Genomic DNA, 19002 nt, shown 5'->3' on the forward strand with positions numbered 1-19002 from the left:
CATCTTTGTAAGATTGTTTGCACTTTTAATTTAGTTTCTCATAGCTCAATGTACTTAACATGTCGAATTTCTGCAGACTAAAGTACTGCAGTTCAACGGAATTTAAGACTGAGCCTCCTTTTAGTTGAATTTGACCTGATTCAATAAGTCTAGGAGCTTTGTTAATTTCCTTAGCACTTATGAGTTGCCACTACAATTTTCTGGATTTCCCAACCCCATCTGCCCCCAAATTCCATGTCTTAACCCAAAGCTCTGATGTTTTCAATCAAATTACTGACCACGTCTGAATTTGCCTAGCATTTTGAGACCAGCCAGAAATGGCTAAGTCACTGGGTGAGTCTATTTATTCCAGTGTAAATCTTGATTTTCTTACTAACAGGCCCCAGTATGTGAGCTGGAACAAGTATTTCTAACACATTTTCCTGAGCACAGATTCTCCTCATGGCTGCATCCTAAGTCCACTGCTGATCACCCTGTTGACCCACGACTGTTGTGTTAGGTTTGCCACCAACCATATTGTGAAATATGCAGATGATACAATGGTAGTGGGCCTTATTCAAGATGACAATGAGGGTGCTTACCACAATGAAGTTGAGGGCTTTGTGAACTGGTGTAAGAAAAACATTGGTAAAATCAAAGAGATCATTGTCGATTTCAGAAAAGGCAGGCACAGACACACTCCTGTGTGTACTAATGATTCACCTGTGAAGATGGTTTCCAGCATCAAATTTCTGGGTGTACAGTAGGCTGGCTTGGTCACTAAGGGTGAGACACTGATAAAGCGAGCACAGCAGCGCCTGCATTTTCTGTGTCGCATGAGAAAAACACTACACACCTGGAACACTACACATCTTCTTCATGACCTGTTTTCTTCGTTATCTTGTGGGAGGAGGCTCTGTGGTATCCGAAGCAGAACATCCAGATTCAGTCACACTTTTGTTCCACACAGTGTTAATCTTGTGAATTCTCAAGCATCCTCTTTCCGCTATTTATTCAAGATGGACAGTTATTAATATTTATATGTTATTTATATGTAAAGGTGTAGGTTTATACATATGTTGCACATAGCATGTTTAAATGTGTGTTATGTATGTGTACACTTTTGAGAGCAAGCAACAAAATTTCATTTTTAATGTGTGCCAAAGCGCCCATAGGAAAAGATGACAATAAAGGTTATCGTCTAAATATATTCATTGTTGGGATATGATGTGGTTTTTCCACAAAGTTGTTTCATTGAATATAAATAATGCTAAATGTTAAAAAGTTAATGAAAGTGTTTGACCATTGCTGGGAATGCTCAAACTAAAAAAAAAAGTCATTCATTCTTGTTGGTTAGTGTGCTGCATTAGTATAGGGATAGTATAGGCTGCTCCCCCACAATCTTTATGTAATCCAGAGGAAAGGGTGATAAAATATTTGATGAATTGTAACCTAATTACTTCTGTTTCTCCATAAAATTGATCTTTTTTATCCCTTTTCTTAAAGATGGTCACTAGATTTTGAGGCCACTTTTGCATTAAGATTTATTATATAAAGCATTCCATATGTTCCATAAAGCATTGCTGGAACATAAAACAAATTTTGTGTCAGCAAATTAAATATTTCATATGCCCTTCAGTAAAAATAAAATAAAAAGCAAAACAAAATGGAATATGGCTGCTGTAAAAAAAATTGAATTCTTCCTCCTAAAAAATGTTTTTGTTTACTTTCTATTCTGGTTTGGCCTGAATCAGATTAAGGCAATTTATTAGTAAACACAGAAGGACATACTTTGCTTTAGAGGTTTTTCAAGGATGAATAGTTTCTATCAAACAGTTTGTGCACTCCTCAGAGACGCTAGCAGTTCTTTTCACAGTGGTATGCCTGCAGAGAAAAGACAAATATAATTCTGGGGAAGAAATTGAACAGATTTGGGTATAAAACTATTTGGGGTAAAGCACATTATTTTTCTGAGTATTGTATTTCATTTTCTGTAATTGTCTCCTTGGTCTCCCCTGCTCCTCTGTGATTGAAACCAGTCATTAAGCAGCATTTTTTTTATCCTAATTGAGTCTCTTATTAATTCCTTGGAGAAAAAAATGTTTCCTCATAATTAAGACTAATAGGAGACCAGGCGTATCACATATCTTAATTGGATTTATCCTTAGCATACTTCCTTATGATACTTTAGACTAGAGACTCAAACAGCCCTTGACTTTTTCATAAAAATGTAGAGTTCATGGTTTAACTGATAATATATCTGAGCTGTGAACCAGGACATTTCATCTTCAAATCTCTCCATAGCTGCATTGGCAGTATGTGCACTAAAACTGGAATAATACAAAAAGATTTGCATGATCACATATGCACTATAGCAGGCATGTCAAACTTGTGATGTCATGTGATGTCGCACGACATATTGTGACACTTTCCCCATTACCGGCAATAGGGAGGGAGCGGTTTCGTTGTGATGCATCCAGCCCGCAGGCCACATTTTGACATGCGTGCACTATAGCTATTTTTGAGTGTACAAACATTGTCAACTGCTTAGAGTTCCAGAGGATTTGGCTGTATACAAGTTGAGATACTGAATTTTAGATCTCTCCTCACTTGAGATTAATTTTGGAGAAAAAATGACCAAAGGTGTCTGTAAAATGATATATTTTGGTCAGTTCACCTTTCCTATTTATCTTACTATTGTGTTTTGAATGCAGCACTTTTTCCAGATGGCACCCAGGATTGTATATAGTTAGTTAGTCCAATGTTAGTTCAATTATTGAATTTTGACTCTAGAGGATAGCTCTTAGGGAGAAGTGGAGAGGATATGAATATGGATATGAATTGTTGTCTGGCTGTAAATAAATGCAGAATTAACTTTGGGAATAGAGAAGGATTCTGTGAGTCATTAAAGGAAAACTTGCAGAAAAGATTACACTGTCCTGAAAGAAACTCAAAACTTGTGGTTTTGAAAACAAAACAAACTCTGTTTTTAATTTAAGATGGGGTCCACAGAAGCTTAGTGAAGTCTTTAAGATTTGGTTATTTTACTAAAATAAAGCACATTCTTTTCTAAAGGAAAGGGGGAAAAGGAAGTGGAAGAGCAGCTGAGAACAGATGTGTCACAATGGCATTGATGGTGGAGGTATGAAGAGAGAAAGTGAGATAAGGGGTAAGCTGAAAGGCCGTATGTAGACTACAGGTAATCCTCAGCTTACAACACAGTTCATTTAGTGACTGTTCAAAGTTACAACAGCACTGAAATGCTGGGCTTTATGACTGTTTTTCCACACTTACAACTGTTGCAGCACCCCCCATGGTCACAAAATCAAAATTCAGATGCTTGGGAACTGGTTCATATTTGTGACAGTTGCAGTGTCCCGAGGTCATGTGGTCTCTCCCTTTGTGACCTTCTGATAGCAAAGTCAATGGGGAAGCCTGCTCCACATAACAACTGTGCTAACTTGACAACTGCAGTGATTCACTTAACAACTGTGGCAAGAAAGGTCATAAAATGTGGTAAACTTCACTTAACAAATGTCTCACTTAGCAACAGACATTTGGGGCTCAATTGTGGTCATAAGTCGAGGACTACCTGTATATGAGGGTTGACAACTCTGGTCCTTACTGCTGGGTTGTGTTTGCTCATAAGGCATTGGAGAAAGAGCTGTACCCATTGGTGTCCAAGGATCTGAACAGCTTAATTGTCAACGTTGGGGAACATAAAGAAATGGGTGGCTGCTGCCATCACTGTCTGAGAAGTGCCCAAAATGGAGACAAAGATGAATGAAAAATGTGAAGGATCCATGGCAGCATACATGTGGTGAGAAAAGGTGTTGTAGCTAAGATCAAAAGTAGTACAAGATATGAGGTTTCTTGTGTATTATTTTCTGAAATCCTGACTCTTTTTTTAAGCATAGGTCTGATCTTCAACAATTTTTCTTTCCTTTTTTTAAAAAAAAAATCCTACAGGAAAAACCTGAATTCAGTGATTTACAGAAAGCAAGCATAAATAAATGGAAGCACAACTTCTAACAATATTGTTATGTTCCTGTACTAATTTCAATGTCCTTATTGTTTAATGTCATTCTTAGCATGAAGCTTATCAATTAATTTTTACCACCTCCAAACAGGGCCTTTGCCACTAAGTATTTGTGAGAGGAAAAGGAAGAAGCTGGTAAGACCATCCCAGAAATCTTCTCAAATGGACTTCTACTTCTTACCTTATTTCCAACTACTCGGTGGGAATAGTGTAGTCTTAGATGTCGATCAGAAGGTCGGCAGTTTGGTGGGTCAAATCCCGAGTGCTGCGTAACAGAGTGAGCGCCTGTTACTCGTCCCAGCTTCTGCCAACCTAGCAGTTCGAAAGCACGTAAAAATGCAAGTAGAAAAATAGGGACCACTACAGGTGGGAAGGTAACAGCGTTCCATGCGCCTTTGGCATCTAGTCATGCCGGCCACATGACCACGGAGACGTCCTCGGACAAGCGCTGGCTCTTCAGCTTTGAAACGGAGATGAGCACCGGCTCCTAGAGTTGGAAACGACTAGCACACATGTGCGGGGGAACCTTTACCTTTACCTTAGATGTTTTCTTGATTTCTCATTTATTGTTTTGTTTGTTGTATTTTTACTTACAATTAAATGTCCTTCAATCGCTGACATGCTTCAGTGGCTCTTCTTATAATCCTCACCCTAACTGGTGTCTCTCTGTTCCTCTTCCTTTAAATTCATAAAATGAACAGTCCTTCAAAATCACCAAGATTAGATTAAAGGCATCTTAATTTTATGAGAGGAGAGAACATAGAGAAAGGGAAAGAGATGCTTGATTGAGTATAGCCAGGCCTCTAGCCCTCAGGTGCACAGTTCGTAGGCACTCTGTGAGACACAAATCATAACACAATCTGGTTTTGCACAATGTGTTACCATTTCCACTTGGAAATCAGAGCCCATCGTTATATAGCAGAATAAGAAAAGTTCATTCCTCCATTTTGAGAGCAAACCACTTGTGCATGCAATACAGTTAAGCTAATTTTTGTATTAAATATATGTTTATTTAATTCCTCTGAATTATACTCCGCCCCTAGGCTTCACTGTGCAGGAAACAGGATGTAGTAAATAAACATCTTCTATCTCTTTCTCCTAGGCTAAAGGCCGACACATCTCACTATTGAGGGCTTCCATCCAATTCCGCAGCTCATACCACATCTAACCTAGACTATATGAGAAAATGCTACAAAGTGACCCTAAGACAGTGTCATGACACAAAGCAGCTATGGAATCAAAACCTCATCCTGTACAAAACAAGCATGATCTCAGAGTTTCAAAGACTCAGATATCAGGTTTTGTATTTTCTGTAATTCTAGCCTCTATCTAATATTGCTGTAAGCTTGTTTCTTCCTTTCCAACTAAACCTACAATCTTGTACCCTTGCAAGATTCTCATCTCAAGTGTCCACCAATTACTGCTCAATTTCTCCCTAGCAGCATCTGTTTTCCCTTGGCATTTAACACACACTTTGGGCTTACATACAGTATACCGTATATATTTCCTGCTTCAAGGACAATTGGCGATAAGTTTGCATTATGATCTTAGCTTTGTTTGAGCATTTTGAAGCTTGACCAAACAGATAAGGGAGGACTAGAATGATATGAAGTTACACAATAAAATACTAGAATACTGTAAGATATTTCAAGGCCAAACAGGAAGAAGGAAACCAATATTCAAACATCAAAATTCAGAGACAGGCCCCAATAATAGTTTATCACATGGCATTGTACAATATTGTAATTTAATATAACCATTTTCTCATGATATGCTGACTGGAAATGAATTCGGTGTCAGTTGATATGTATATGAATACTGATTGTGTCATTTCTTAAACATTATAATATTAGTATTTTTCACCTACAAAAATATTTCCTTTAAGACATGAACCAAAATCTCTGCTAAATGTTTCTGTTTGCTGTAGATCTTAGAGGTCTAACAACCCATCAGGATGAAAGACTCCATGCTCTACTGTGCAAAGGAATGGAAAACAAGTGAGACTCAAATGTGCTCATTCTTGATACCAGCAGTAACTATGAGGGGAAAAAAGGGACATTAAATTGACTTGTCCTTGAAAATGCTCAGCCAGATAAATGAAATGTATAGAATGGCTGTCCCCAAGAAATCTGAATGATTTTGTTCCAACTATCAAATTGAGGAAGCTGCTGTGGTCCTTCTAAGAAGCCAATTACTAAAAAGAGAACATATTTTAAAAGGTTTGATGACTGGAATCAATCTCCTAAAATAATAAAAAAAACTCCATCATAATACTATTTGTATAGCACAATGACTGTAAAATATTTTTAGATAGACCTTCTTATCATAAAATCTAGTTTCAGAAATGAAAAGTTTTTTTATTTTCCTTTTCCTACACAAATCCCTTACAGTAAAATATTTTTTACAAAATCTTAACCTCCCCCTTCGCTTTCTCTATGTTATGTTCAATTTCTTTAAAATAAACCTCCCATTATAAATGTACTGTTCAACTGCACTAGATACCAAATATGATTTCCACCAGCCACTTATCTGCTGACTTCTCATTTCTCCCTTTTAATCCTCTTTAACTGCTGCTGCTTGAAACAGAGGGTGCTGGGAGAAAAGAAGGACCACAAATATATCTGTTCTGTACCAGCCTGCTACCGGCCCTGCAGAAAAGGCAGGGACAACCCCTTTTACAAGAAGGCAAGAAGCTGGAATACGCCTGCCAAATTTATTACCACAAAAACAAACGGAACAAGACAAACCAAGAAACAGGAGCTTTAAGAAACATGAACTATCCAAGCGGTTGCCTTCAGCAAACCAGCCCTCCCACACATTCCCCTTATATAGAGTTCAGGGCGTGGCTTCTCTGTGCCTCCTTCCGAGGAGCCCCATTGCCTTCCTCTGTTTACTCCTAATTGACTGCCTCCTGCGTCGGGCATCCTTGAACAGGGCCAGCTGTGGGTCATCTTCATCCACACTGTCAGGCTCACACAGCTGGGTCTTCGTGGTGACCAAGTGGGAGGGGCCTGGCTGAGGGCTCTCATCAGCAAGATCTTCAACCCCCTCAGCAAGGTCTTCAACACCCCCCTCCTCCTCTGAGTCATCCGACCCAACTGCCAAACCCACAGACTGACCCTGAATCACAACAATATCAGCTAAAACCTCTAGCTCTCCATCTCATCTGATTTGTGTGGAGTGAAGACTGTTTGGATCATCAAGTTGCTTAGGCAAAGCAGCCCCTATTTAATTTTTACTAAAGTGTCCTTTTCAGCACTTTGATTCTGCCATCTCCTTATTCCTTTGGAATAGTTTGCTAAGTAAACATGAAGAGTCATTTTGAATGAAGTACACACACCAGAAACCAAAACTGGAATGATCTGGAATTCTGTAGCAGTTTAGCTGATTCCACAAGTGGGGATAAAGTCCAGGATGTAATGTTCTGTGGACATCGGCCAAATAGATAAGCAGGCTTGAAGATATTTTTTGTGACCTGTAGCATTCTTATCACATGTTGACAGCAGATGTGTTGCTACCATATCCTTGCTGACAATTTACCAATGTCTGCTCAGGGATCAACCTAATCTTGAAAACCGCCAAATAAATTGGCTGCTTTTCCTGTTCCATTTAGCTCGTGTTCCTCAAAAGCAGAGTCCAAACAGTGACAAGGAGGCCCAAACTCATTCAGCACCATTGTGGTGCATAGGATGTGTCCAGACCCTATAAATAATCACCGTTGTTGCTGGGCACAATACTAATAAAGTCATGATGACAATGGTGCCCAGGATGATTAAGACAATGGCCCAAATGTCCAGAATGTGCTTTGGAAGGGCGAGTTGGGTAGATTCCATGCTCTCTGAGTTACCCATCATCTTCCTGAATTCTTCCCTAAATCAAGAAGAAGGGAAGAAAAGTTATCAAATAGACAGGAAATAAAGCAAAAAACCCATTTAGGGTTAGTATGGTCCTCCAGAGACTGCAACATCCAACAATCCTTACCATTGACCGTGATGGTTCAATTCAAGGTGTAGTACATTAATCCATGGAAAGAACAGTTCAAACCAGCATATATTTATCAAATTCCTTAACTGCCCATCTCCCTCACTGAGTCTTTTCTCTACAGCAGTACTGGAATTTCTTTTAAGCAGAGTAGAGCATTTTTCGATACCTTACAAATAGTAAGATGTAAACTAAGTGTTTACACAATTAAATCTTTAAAAGTAGAAATATCCAGTTTGTGCCAGCAAGGTTAAACAAGCCTAATGGGATAGAATTCCTCAAGCTTGGCAAGTTGAAGATGTCCAGACTTCAACTCCCAGAATTCTTGCCAAGTTGAGAAACACTGGAATAGATCACTTTGAGGACAGAGACTTGCCCTTATATCATATAGAATTTGATGTAATTTGCTATTTGATTTGCTAAATAAACAAAGAAATCCATTTGTGCATTGTAAGATAAAATGGATATATCAGAATGTCCACATTTTTTCTCTTTTTATGGAAGCTGGCAATCATTTGTCAGATAGCAACAGGCAACCTTTATGTGCAGAATGGTAGGATATATGACAGAATGACAGGGAAGCAACTTTTAAAGTTGGGTTACTGTTTATACACTTATTTCCTTCCATTCAATTATGTCGATTTCTCAGAGACTGCTTGGACAAATCCAAGAAGTTTTCTTGGCAAAGTTTTTCAGAAGTGTTTGCCACTGCTTCTTTCCTAGGGCTGAAAGAAAGTGACTGGTCAAAGGTGACTGAGTTGCCTTTGTTCCTAATGCACAGCTAGAATTCATGGTCCCCTAGTTTCTAGCTTGATGCCTTAATCACTACACCAAAAGGTTTCTCTACTTGTACACAGGTAGTCCTTGACTTACCACAGTTTATTTAGACTGTTCAAAGTTACAACGGCACTGAATAAAGTGACTTATGACCATTTTTCAGACTGTTGCAGCATCCCCATGGCCAGGTGATCAAAATTCAGATGCTTGGCAATTGGTTCATATTTATGATGATTGCAGTGTCCCACGGTCATGTGATCATCTTTTGCAACCTTCTGACAAACAAAGCCAATGGGGAAGCTAGATTCACTTAACAACTGTGTTATTAAGTGTTATTAAGTTTATAACTGCAGTGATTCACTGAACAACTGTGGCAAGAAAGGTGGTAAAATCGGTCAAAATTCACTTAATAGATGTTTCACTTAGCAACAGAAATTTTGGGCTCAAAATCGAGGACTACCTGTTCTAAACCATTACAAAATATTCTTTTCAATGGGAGGATCTTTGAAGGAGTGGAAAACCATGTATTCTGATACTCTTCAATAAACTATGTTGTAAAAGTATTTACTATATGTAATTATTATTTTAATTAACCTTTGGTTTATAATCTGATGTGGAGGATCACTGCCCTTTCAGTCCACACACACTGCTTTGTAACTAAATAGAGAAGAGACAGCTGTTTTAACAATAATGCCTTCGGGAAAGGCTTAACAGGGTTGTTGTTGGAAAAATAGGAGAAAGAAGGAATGTCATGTATGCTGACTGCTTTGAGTTATTTATAAAAATAATAAAGACTGGATAAAAATAAATAAAAATAAATTCAAAGAACACAAGAAAAGTGGAAATAGATAATTGCTCAGAGTAAACAAGGACTTATTCACCTGACAAGTACATTCCTCACCATTAATGTCAAATAATACTTTCTTACTGTACTTCAGAGATTAATTTGATACTTATGATGAAGTACTGCTGAGTTGTCTCAAGGCTGCATGAGAGCTGGGAGTTGCCATAATATATAGTTTACATCAATTAATATTATTAACATTATTATTATCATTATTATTAACATTGTTATTAACAACATATAAGAGACTAGACAGGAGATAGAGAGCTTAGCAATAATTTTCATCCCCTTGTGTTAATTTTTTCAAAGCCAAACTTTCCATATCACTCTGCTAGCAAGAATCGGATAAGAGAAATCTTGAAGCTTGAATTTGAAAATGATTCAACAATAAAAAAAATCATTAAAAGCTGCAGCAAATTTCCAGCACTGGATATGTTCCTATTAGTGTATTAGTAGACTTCAGATCCCTCCAAAGGCTAGGCTGGCTTGGCATTCTGGGAATTGCAAATCCAACACATTTGGAGGATAGCAGATCAAGGAAAACGGGTTTAGATTAGAGTAGTTAATTTGATATTCTGATCCTATTGCATCAGAAGAAGGTGCAATTCTGAGAGTGAGGTGAAATAAGTTCCTTACTATCAAATGACACTGTAATTGGAAACTTATAGTTGGAAGTGATGGCATTGCCAGTAACCCAAGTTCTAGTAATGCTATTAAAAAAAAGCTTTTTTAAAAAAAAAAACTGCAGTGTATTTCTATCTTGCACCTGATGGAGAATCTCAGATTTGGAACCCCACTAGAGTAGCATTTACTGCTATAATTAGGAGAAGAACCCTAAGTATTGTGATGGGCAAGGCGATGTGATGGACTACAGTGAAGCAGCAATTTCCCAGGGATGATGGAACACATTCCAAAGGAGGGTGGATGGGTGGGTGAGACAAGCGACAGCACAGTCCACAGCTGGATTGTGAGAAGAGAAAGAGATTTGGGATAGCCACTCTCTAGAACAGACATGTCAAACACAAGGCCCGGGGGCCGGATCCGGCCCGCGAAGTGGTTTCATGGGGCCCACGAAGCCATCCTGGAAACAGTGAGGGAACGGCCCCCACTGCCTTGGCCCTGGCCCAGAGACCCTCCTCCTGCCAGAGACCCTCAGATCTGTCCCACTCCTGCCCAGGCCCCCATAGGCACCCTTGATGCGAACCATGTAGAGCTGGCCATGCCCACCCAGTAGGCCATACGCACTTTAGCTACGCCCACCCAGAAGGCCATGCCCACCCAGGCCACCCCCCCACCCCCCTGAGGGCAACCGCAATGCTGATGCGGCCCTCAATGAAATTGAGTTTGACACCCCTGCTCTAGAATCTGCCAGGGTATAGTTGTTAGGTTAGAGTAGTATAGGTTTAGTCTGGAAAGATTCTGTCTACATGGTGTAAACAAGTAAAGAATTGAATTTTGACTGAATTGTGTTATGTCGTTCTTGGACTAAACCTGACAAGTACATGCCAGCATTTGGCATTTGGGATAGTGGTGAAGTTTGATCTTTCTTTCTAGGAAGGTTTTGATAGTTATTAAGACATTTTAGATGTTTATTCTTTCTAACTAAATGAAACATCAGAAATAAATCACATAAAAGGGCTCGACCCTTTGTTTGCTCATCAACAAGATCACTGTGACTCTGGGTGTTTTTGCCAAAGAGAAAGAAATCAGGAGGGGGGAAAAAAGAATGGGTCTGAAAATGAGTCAAATCCAGCAAGGAGATATGGAAGGGGAAAAAACCAGGGGAAAAATTATTGCTCCATTCTAACCTCACCTTTCTTCCTCCTGGTCATATGATCCATATCAAAGCTTGTGCAGCTTTCAACTATACCCAGCTGTACACAGGCACAGTACATTATTTTGTTCTGCAGAAAAAAACTCAGGCGCTTCCTATAGAATATATATAGATGCTATTAGTAAAGGAACTGGAAAACTTCCAACATCTACCCCCTCTTGTATAGTTTCTCTTCCAACTTTTTTGCAAACCAAGGAATGAATGTTTACAAATATATGCACAGAAATACATATACATCTTTCTTTGCATCATTTTTTTTGCGTGCGATAGGGAGGAGGGATAGTTTTAGCCAGTGCTTTTTTTTGAAAAAAAAAAAAAAGGTGCCGGAACTCACACACGTCATACAACCCGCTTTGCCTACCCTACAAGTTTCCATCCAAAAAAGGTGCCGGAACTCTGTTCTGGGCGTTCTATGACAAAAAAAGTCCTGGTTTTAGCCATGACCCACTGAAACAAAGGCCATGCACTCAGCTATTATCCAACTTGAAAAGATGACAATTTGAGTTCTGATTGGCTGGCAACTCTCTGTGCTCATCTGTGCTACAAAGGGCAAACTAGTGATCAGCAGTTTTATGTGACTCCTTGACTCAGATACATAGAGCCATGACTATGTCCACATCATCTCAATATTTGAATAGATCTGCAAATTTTGTCCTAAACAGGATTGAGAGGCACAGAAAGGGTAGTCATCTTGAAGAGATCCATGAATAAGAAGCATTTCAAAACATTCAATCATTGTGTTATCAAAAGCACAAACAATACTAGCCCATCCTATCAGTCCCCCGACAGAAAATTGGCTTTGCTACTCTAGGTTTGTAAACTGTGACACTACTCCTAACTAGATGCAATAGTACGTGAGAATCACCTTGAGGGACAAAGGGAAGAGACGCTGCCTAGGAAATAATGGAAGAAAAGAGGAGGGAACCTTAATGTTCAGAAGGAGAAATTTAGGAAGGAAATCTCCTCCTACCCACGGATCAAGCAGTTGAAAATGGCGGAAAGAGATTTGTATCTTCAGATTTGCAAGGTTCTATTCACGTAGCCTTACAATAAAGTAGAATGAGCTCGTTTAGTTATGTTTCACTTGGAAGGATTGACACTAGATCAGGGTGACGTATCTTTGTAATACCTGGCTTATCTGTGTAAAGCCAGTCCCTACGTTACGGACAGCAAAACAAACACCCAACCTTTCACTGATCTCAAACCACACATACATGCCATTTTCTTGTCAACAATATAGAAATTTGTCATTGTCAGCTTCCAGGATGTTTTCTTCAATTTCCCAGGTAACCTACAATTGTAGCCTTCCTAAATCCTGATATTGTTATTTATTTATTTAGTATCATCCCGGTGATGGACAGAGTGGATGCACTCCAGTTTCCCTAAATAAGCTGTGGCTATCTTGAAGGACCAAGGAAGTTGCCTCTGCCTCTGAAATAGCCTGAAAGCCTGAAGAGCCAGCTTTGTTCCCAGAGCTGGGGTTACTGTATTTGGGAGACCCCGTCAGGTTTTTTTGGTCCTGGGATTTTTTTTTTAAAAAAACTGTTTTAACTGTGTATTTGGATTCTGTAAGTCACGCAGAATCCAATGGAATGGGCAGCCATAACAATGTGACTTGTTTTTAGTCCAGCATTGCATGTCAACTATAAGTATTCCTGCTGCTTTAACTGCAACTTCTCACTTTTAAATTTTTTCTCTAAAGTCCTTCTCTGTATGAAAATTAGAAAATTAGTTGAATTTTCAACTAATAAAAGAAATATTTTTTTACTACGTGAACTAAGTTATTTAAAGATATTGCTAACTGCGGAAGAAAGCAGTTTTAAAATGTAAGGTGAAACTAAATGCATATATACAGGAAATGTAAGCACTGAATAAATAAATAAATAAATGCCATTTCTGGAAAATTATGTAAACGGTATAGATATATGTGTTTATTCAAAGTAAATCCTTTTGACTTCAATGAGCTTTATTCTTATGTAGGGACTGCAATTTTCAAACATGCATGGCTCAGGAATTCTGGGAGTTGAAGTCCACGAGCCATAAAAGAGCCAAGGTTGCCTACCCCTGCTCTGTGTCCTCAACAGGCACTTTTGCTAAGAGGAGAGTCTCTCCCTTTTTGAAACTTCTCTCCTTGTTCATGGTAATCCCGATCCATGTCAAGATCCTGCACATTTATGCTGTAGAAAAGAAATATACAATGGACAGCTTCATGCTACATGATTGATTTAATATTTAATGTTTTGCTTTACTTTGCACTGGAATCTTCTCTCAATTTAACTGCATTTAAATCTGATTGGCCCATAAATCCAAAGAAAGGCATACAATAAATAATTTTTTTATTGAGATGTAATTGATTTAACAGATATGAAAGGAGACCTGGATAAAAATTCCTATAACCCCCTCCCCCCACTTTTTAACTCTAAACTGACTAATTTGACACCCCTTTTGCATATAGATAATATAGACTTTGCAGAAGCCTGTTGTGACTTTGAAGTCAGAATGAGCAGGTTAAGCTGGAGTCAGGATAAAGATTTTCTCAAGCAATCAAGAGCAAAGATAACATTGTTACATCAAAGTTTGTGTGGATTCAAAGGCCAGCTACACCCATCTTCATGTCTCAGAGAGATGACTTGTTAAAACATAGGCATTTTGTAAAAAAGCTGCAAGCAAATCGAAAAATGAATAAACATCCTACTTTGATTTCTCATATTTAATAAGGAGCGATTTAACCACATCTCAAAATTCTATTAACTGACCATATTAACAACCATCTCCCCATTTGTTGTGAAAAGAGAATATGGAAGCCTTACTGCCCAATCTTTTGTACATATGTGTATTTCTAGAGCACTTTTGTGCCCATTGCTAGGATTTAAAAAGGGGGTGCACACATGTACAGTTATAATTGGAAAATTACTCATAACTGGGAAAGTGGATAAGTTGATAGTGTTGCACCTTGCTGATTGCTACTAAGTGGCAATTTACTTAGTTATTTAAGAAAATGTATATGCCTGTCCAACTCACTCTCAGGACTCCAGGCAGCTTACAAAGATAAAAACCCAATAAACAAACAATAAAAAGCAATACTCTCCTCCCTCACACACACTACCCTGACAACATCAGTCAAATAAGCCACTTGATGGGCTCCATCCCATTCTGGGTTTCCCAAGCCTCTTGACAAAACATGGCCCTGTAAAAGAGTGTCAAAGTGGGGTGGGGGGCAATCTTATCTCTGCAGGGATGATGTTGCACAGGTAGAGAGGCACCATGGAGACGGCCCTTCTTGGTCACAGTAGATATACCACCTTAGGAGAGGAGACCTGTAGCATTCCCTGCCTCCATGTTCTGGTAGATTGGGTAGATGTGACTGGGAAAAGATGGTCCTTCAAATAACCTGGTCCCAAGACAAGCAGGGCTTTGAAAGTGGCAATCAGCACCTTGATTGGACCTGGAAACAGCAAATTCAGCTCCCGGAGGAGAGATGACACATGTGCACATCTAAGCCTGCACAAAACCATACAAACCACTGCATTTTGAACCAATTGAAGTTTCCAGATACTTTGCAAAGGCGGCCTCATGTACAGTGGGTTGTAATAGTCAAGATGGGAGGGGAGGTGACTAGGGCAGGAATGACTACTTTTTTTAAATTCCATTTATATCCCACCCTTCTCCGAAGACTCAGGGCGGCTTACAAGCTTAGCAGTGAACAGGGATTGTTCATCCAGGAAATGGCATAACTGGTACATCACCCACAGTTGCACAAAGGCCCTCCTGGCTAAAACTGCCACCTGTTCCTTGAACAGGAGCCATGAATCCAGAAGAATCCCCAGAATGCACACTGGATCTTGTCTGGGAGGATGCCACCCATCCAAGACCAGAGATGGCAATTGTTCATGGACAAAAGAACCCCAAACCCAGAGCCATTTGGCTTTGCCAAGGTTCAGTTTCAGTCTGTTGCTCCCCATCCAGCCTCCAAGCATTAAGAGAGGGAGGTCATGGCATCAGTTAACTCACCAGGGGCCAAGACATAGATGGATGTTATCAGCATGTTGATGATATTTCAGCCCATGGTGGCAGATGATCTCACCCAGCGGATTCATGTAGATATTAAACAGAAGCAGAGAAAGTGCTAAGCCCTGTAGGGCCCCACAAAGCAGGGGATGAGAGCTATACCTCTCACTTCCTATCAACACCAACTGAGCCTGAACACAGAGGAAGGAAGTGAACCAGAATAGCACAGGGGCACCCCACTCCCAATCCTCGAAGCTGCTCCGAAGCATACCATGGTCAATGATATAGAAGGTTGCTGAGAGGTCAAGTTGACTATAGCAAGGACAGAGATCATCAAAAAGGCCCTTTCCGTCCCATATCCAGTCCTGAACTCTAACTAAAAAGGGTCCAGATAATCCATTTCATTCAGAAATCCCTGGAGCTGCTGTGCAAGCATTTTCTCAACAACCTTCTCTCGAAAGGGAAGACAGGAGATATAAAATAGTAAAAAAATAAATTAGTTAATTTAGGATAGGTTTTCTCTATCTAGTGACAACTTAGCAACCAGTCATTAGAACCACAATTATATAGGAACAGGGCTCTCACACCAGAAATGCAAAAATTTAAACAATAAATTGATGACAGCAAACAGGAATGTCTACGTTTCTTTGCTTCATTTAATGACTGCTTGGAGTTCTTTAGCCCTTATATTGATAGGCTAGTGGTAAGATCAGATTCAAGATCAGATTTAAGCCTATTCCTAATAGAATCATAAAGATACAGTAGCACTGATCCTCAATAGTAACATAAACCCATTTTTTGAAGTAGTAAAACTTCTACGGTTGCTGGAATTGGGTATGTGTAGTTTAACGAAGAGAAGAGTGAGGGGTGACATTGTCCAAAGTTGTCCACTATATCTTAGAAAGAGGCAGCACAGAAGAAAGAGAAACAAACTCATACTGGAAATTTCCAGTAGGAAATTAGAATCAGATTGCTGCCAAGCATCATAATAATGAAGCAATTAGAAACATGTCTCTTCCTCTAGCAATTCTGGACAAAAAAATATGAATGTCAACACGATATTTAACAGGAACTAATTGCTATTTGTTCATTACCCTGTCTTAAGCTAATGGATAGGGACACCTTCCTTACTTTACACAGTGCTACCATAAAGGTCCAAGTGAGAAAGGATCTTAAGGGGCTTCTTTTCAGTGATTATCAAACTTCACAAAATAAATATTTTCTCCCTATGATTACCACCATAGCAACCCCTGGAAACTTATTCTGACTGTAGAAATGAATAACGGAGACTGCAAAAGAATCCATAGTGGGCAGTCAAAAGTCAAAAGCCTTTATCCTTTCTAACTACATAAAGAAACTTATAGCATGTTTTCTACAAATTTTCTACACATTTTATTTTGTCAAATCAATATACGTCCTCCAACAGCACCAACGCAGGCCCAGGCACACACAAGATTAGAAGAGCCATTACATCTTATGTGATACTTGTCATGCTCTTCCAGCAATGCCCCTTACCTAGGACAAACAGGATAAACTTTGGACAAAAGAATAAATGGGCACAAGTTTGACATCAGACTCAAAACAAGGACAAAGAAATTTCAGAGTGATTCAACCTCTCAAACCTTCTACTGTGGATCTCAAAGTGGTTATTTTGAAAAAAAAGAGGTTTTAACAGCATCTTTGAAATGATTGAGCTTACATACATCAGAAGGTTTAAGGCTTTCTCAAAAGGCCTCACTGAATACAATGTTTTAACACATTACAATAGGTACTTAATATAACAAAAGACATCTAAATTGATCAAGTAATCTGCATAATCAACCTATCTTCCCCTCCCTTCTCCTGCCCTCACATCCTTCTAGTCACTGCAGCTCTCAAAAGTGTATGTCTTTAATAAAATTTGTTAGTCAGAAAAATTGTCTAGTCACTGCAGCTCTCAAAAGTGTATGTCTTTAATAAAATTTGTTTGTCAGAAAAATTGCTATCAGACTCCTCCTGATTTATGCTAACACAGCTCTCCTCCTACAATGCCTCCCGAACCACAAGAATTTTCAGTCATCCCACAGCCAAGTGCTGTGATGAGAAAAAAAAACAACAACCCTACAGCACAGAACTGGCTAAGACATCTCAGCAAAAATAACTGGATATATTTGTAGCGTGCAATAAGGGCTTTCAGGTAAAAGTCTCACCAAGAATGTTCTTTAAAATGAGAAAACAAAGCAGCCGTAAATCCAGCATCCAGAGACTGCATCAACATGTCGTTTCACCTATATGCCTCAAGGCTTGTATGTCTCAAAGGTTCACCTAGAAAAAAAAACGCTCCTGGAAATATAATGGAGCGCTACTTTTTGGGAGCCAAATAAAATTACTGACAAGACAACCCTATCCGGGAAAAAAAAACTGACTAAAAACGCTCAAACCAGAAAAGGGAACTTCTGAAAAGCGAACCAAAGATGGACTTTTAATTTTTTATTTATTTAACAGCGTGGAGTTTCCCGTGGGACCGAAAAATAGAGAAATGAGTCCAATGGAAGAGGAAAGGCAATCGTGCAAGCGGGAAAGGAAGTGTGAAAGCTGTATGTTAAAAAAAATCGCGTTTTTTTCCCCTAAGGATCCACCAAGTCGTCCAAAATTTACTGGAGTTCTCCCTTAATGGCCACGGACCAGTTCCTGCTTACCCTGAAATTGCATCGCAATCCGAATCAAAACTCTGTGTCTGTGTGTGTGTGTGTGTGTGTGTGTGTGTGTGTGTGTGTGTGTGTGTGTGTGTGCAGCATTGCTACCTACTGACTGACTTACCCAAGTTAGTTCGTTGTTGGAGGTAAGCCGCCCGTGGGCTGCATCCACTTTCCTGGGAGGAAGCCCCGCGGACTTAGAGGGTAAAATGTTCAAGCGCCCCTCGCGCTCGAGAACCGGTACCTTCCCGCCTCCGCGCCCGCCCCCTCCTTCGAAAAATAATAATCATCATCATAATAATAATTAATAATAAATCACCTGCTCGGCTCGGGTCAAAGGGGCAGGAGGCCCTTCGCGCCCATCAGCGGGAAGGTCGCCTTGCCTTCAGGCAGGAAGAGGCGAGTTTCCGGGCGCTGGAGCCGTCCGCCGCCCGACGTGATGCTTCCCTTCTCAAGACAGGAGGATAAAGCGCCGCACAAGGGTTTTTCTCGTCCGGCGTAAAAGTGACAGAATAATTCTGTTTAGCTTGGCTCGCAGGAGAGGCCGGCTGGCCGGCTGGCCGGCTGGCTGGCAGCCTTAGGTAGCCCCGTCCAGAGCTTCCCTTCTACTCTCAAGAGAGAGAAGAATGAATTCCAAGACTCGAACAGCTCTCGTCTGCAGGGCTTCGTTTGTTCTCCTTGCCCACCGAGCCACCTAGTGGTGGGTAAAGGCGTGAAGATCCCTCGACAGGCGTTTAGTGCCAAAGGGAGGGAGGGGTGCGTGATTGGTGATGTGCCCCCAAGTTGGTGTCGACTCCTAGATCAGTGTTTCCCAACCTCGGGAACTGTAAGATGCGTGGACTTCAACTCCCAGAATTCCCCAGCC

The 19002-nt window shown here is 39.9% G+C and overlaps 1 protein-coding gene across 4 annotated transcripts; it reads right to left on the reverse strand.

Annotated features, from left to right (window-relative positions):
- Positions 1-1252: 1252 nt before the first annotated feature.
- SMIM3 (small integral membrane protein 3) lies at positions 1253-18742 on the reverse strand. 4 transcript variants are annotated; one of them, XR_014491053.1, is made up of 3 exons: positions 18457-18742; positions 7359-7888; positions 1253-1863 (listed from the first exon to the last, which is right to left on the reverse strand). XR_014491053.1 is itself a non-coding variant. In XM_083351451.1 (2 exons), the coding sequence occupies exon 2, from the start codon at positions 7870-7872 to the stop codon at positions 7681-7683; it is 192 nt and encodes a 63-aa protein (XP_083207577.1). In that variant the 5' UTR covers positions 7873-7888; positions 18457-18742; the 3' UTR covers positions 7033-7680. The 4 variants fall into 4 exon arrangements, 1 of the variants encoding a protein (XP_083207577.1); XR_014491054.1 differs by lacking the exon at positions 18457-18742 and adding an exon at positions 18262-18329; XR_014491055.1 differs by lacking the exon at positions 1253-1863 and adding an exon at positions 6560-6610 and having other exon boundaries at positions 7134-7888.
- Positions 18743-19002: the final 260 nt, after the last annotated feature.

This window comes from Vipera ursinii (genome assembly GCF_947247035.1).
Source record: "Vipera ursinii genome assembly, chromosome: 2".
In the NCBI taxonomy this organism is placed as follows: domain Eukaryota; kingdom Metazoa; phylum Chordata; class Lepidosauria; order Squamata; family Viperidae; genus Vipera; species Vipera ursinii.

What these genes read in the sequence shown, in the direction of transcription:
- SMIM3 (XM_083351451.1), bottom strand. Translation starts at nt 7,872, where the DNA reads ATGATGGGTAACTCAGAGAGCATGGAATCTACCCAACTCGCCCTTCCA.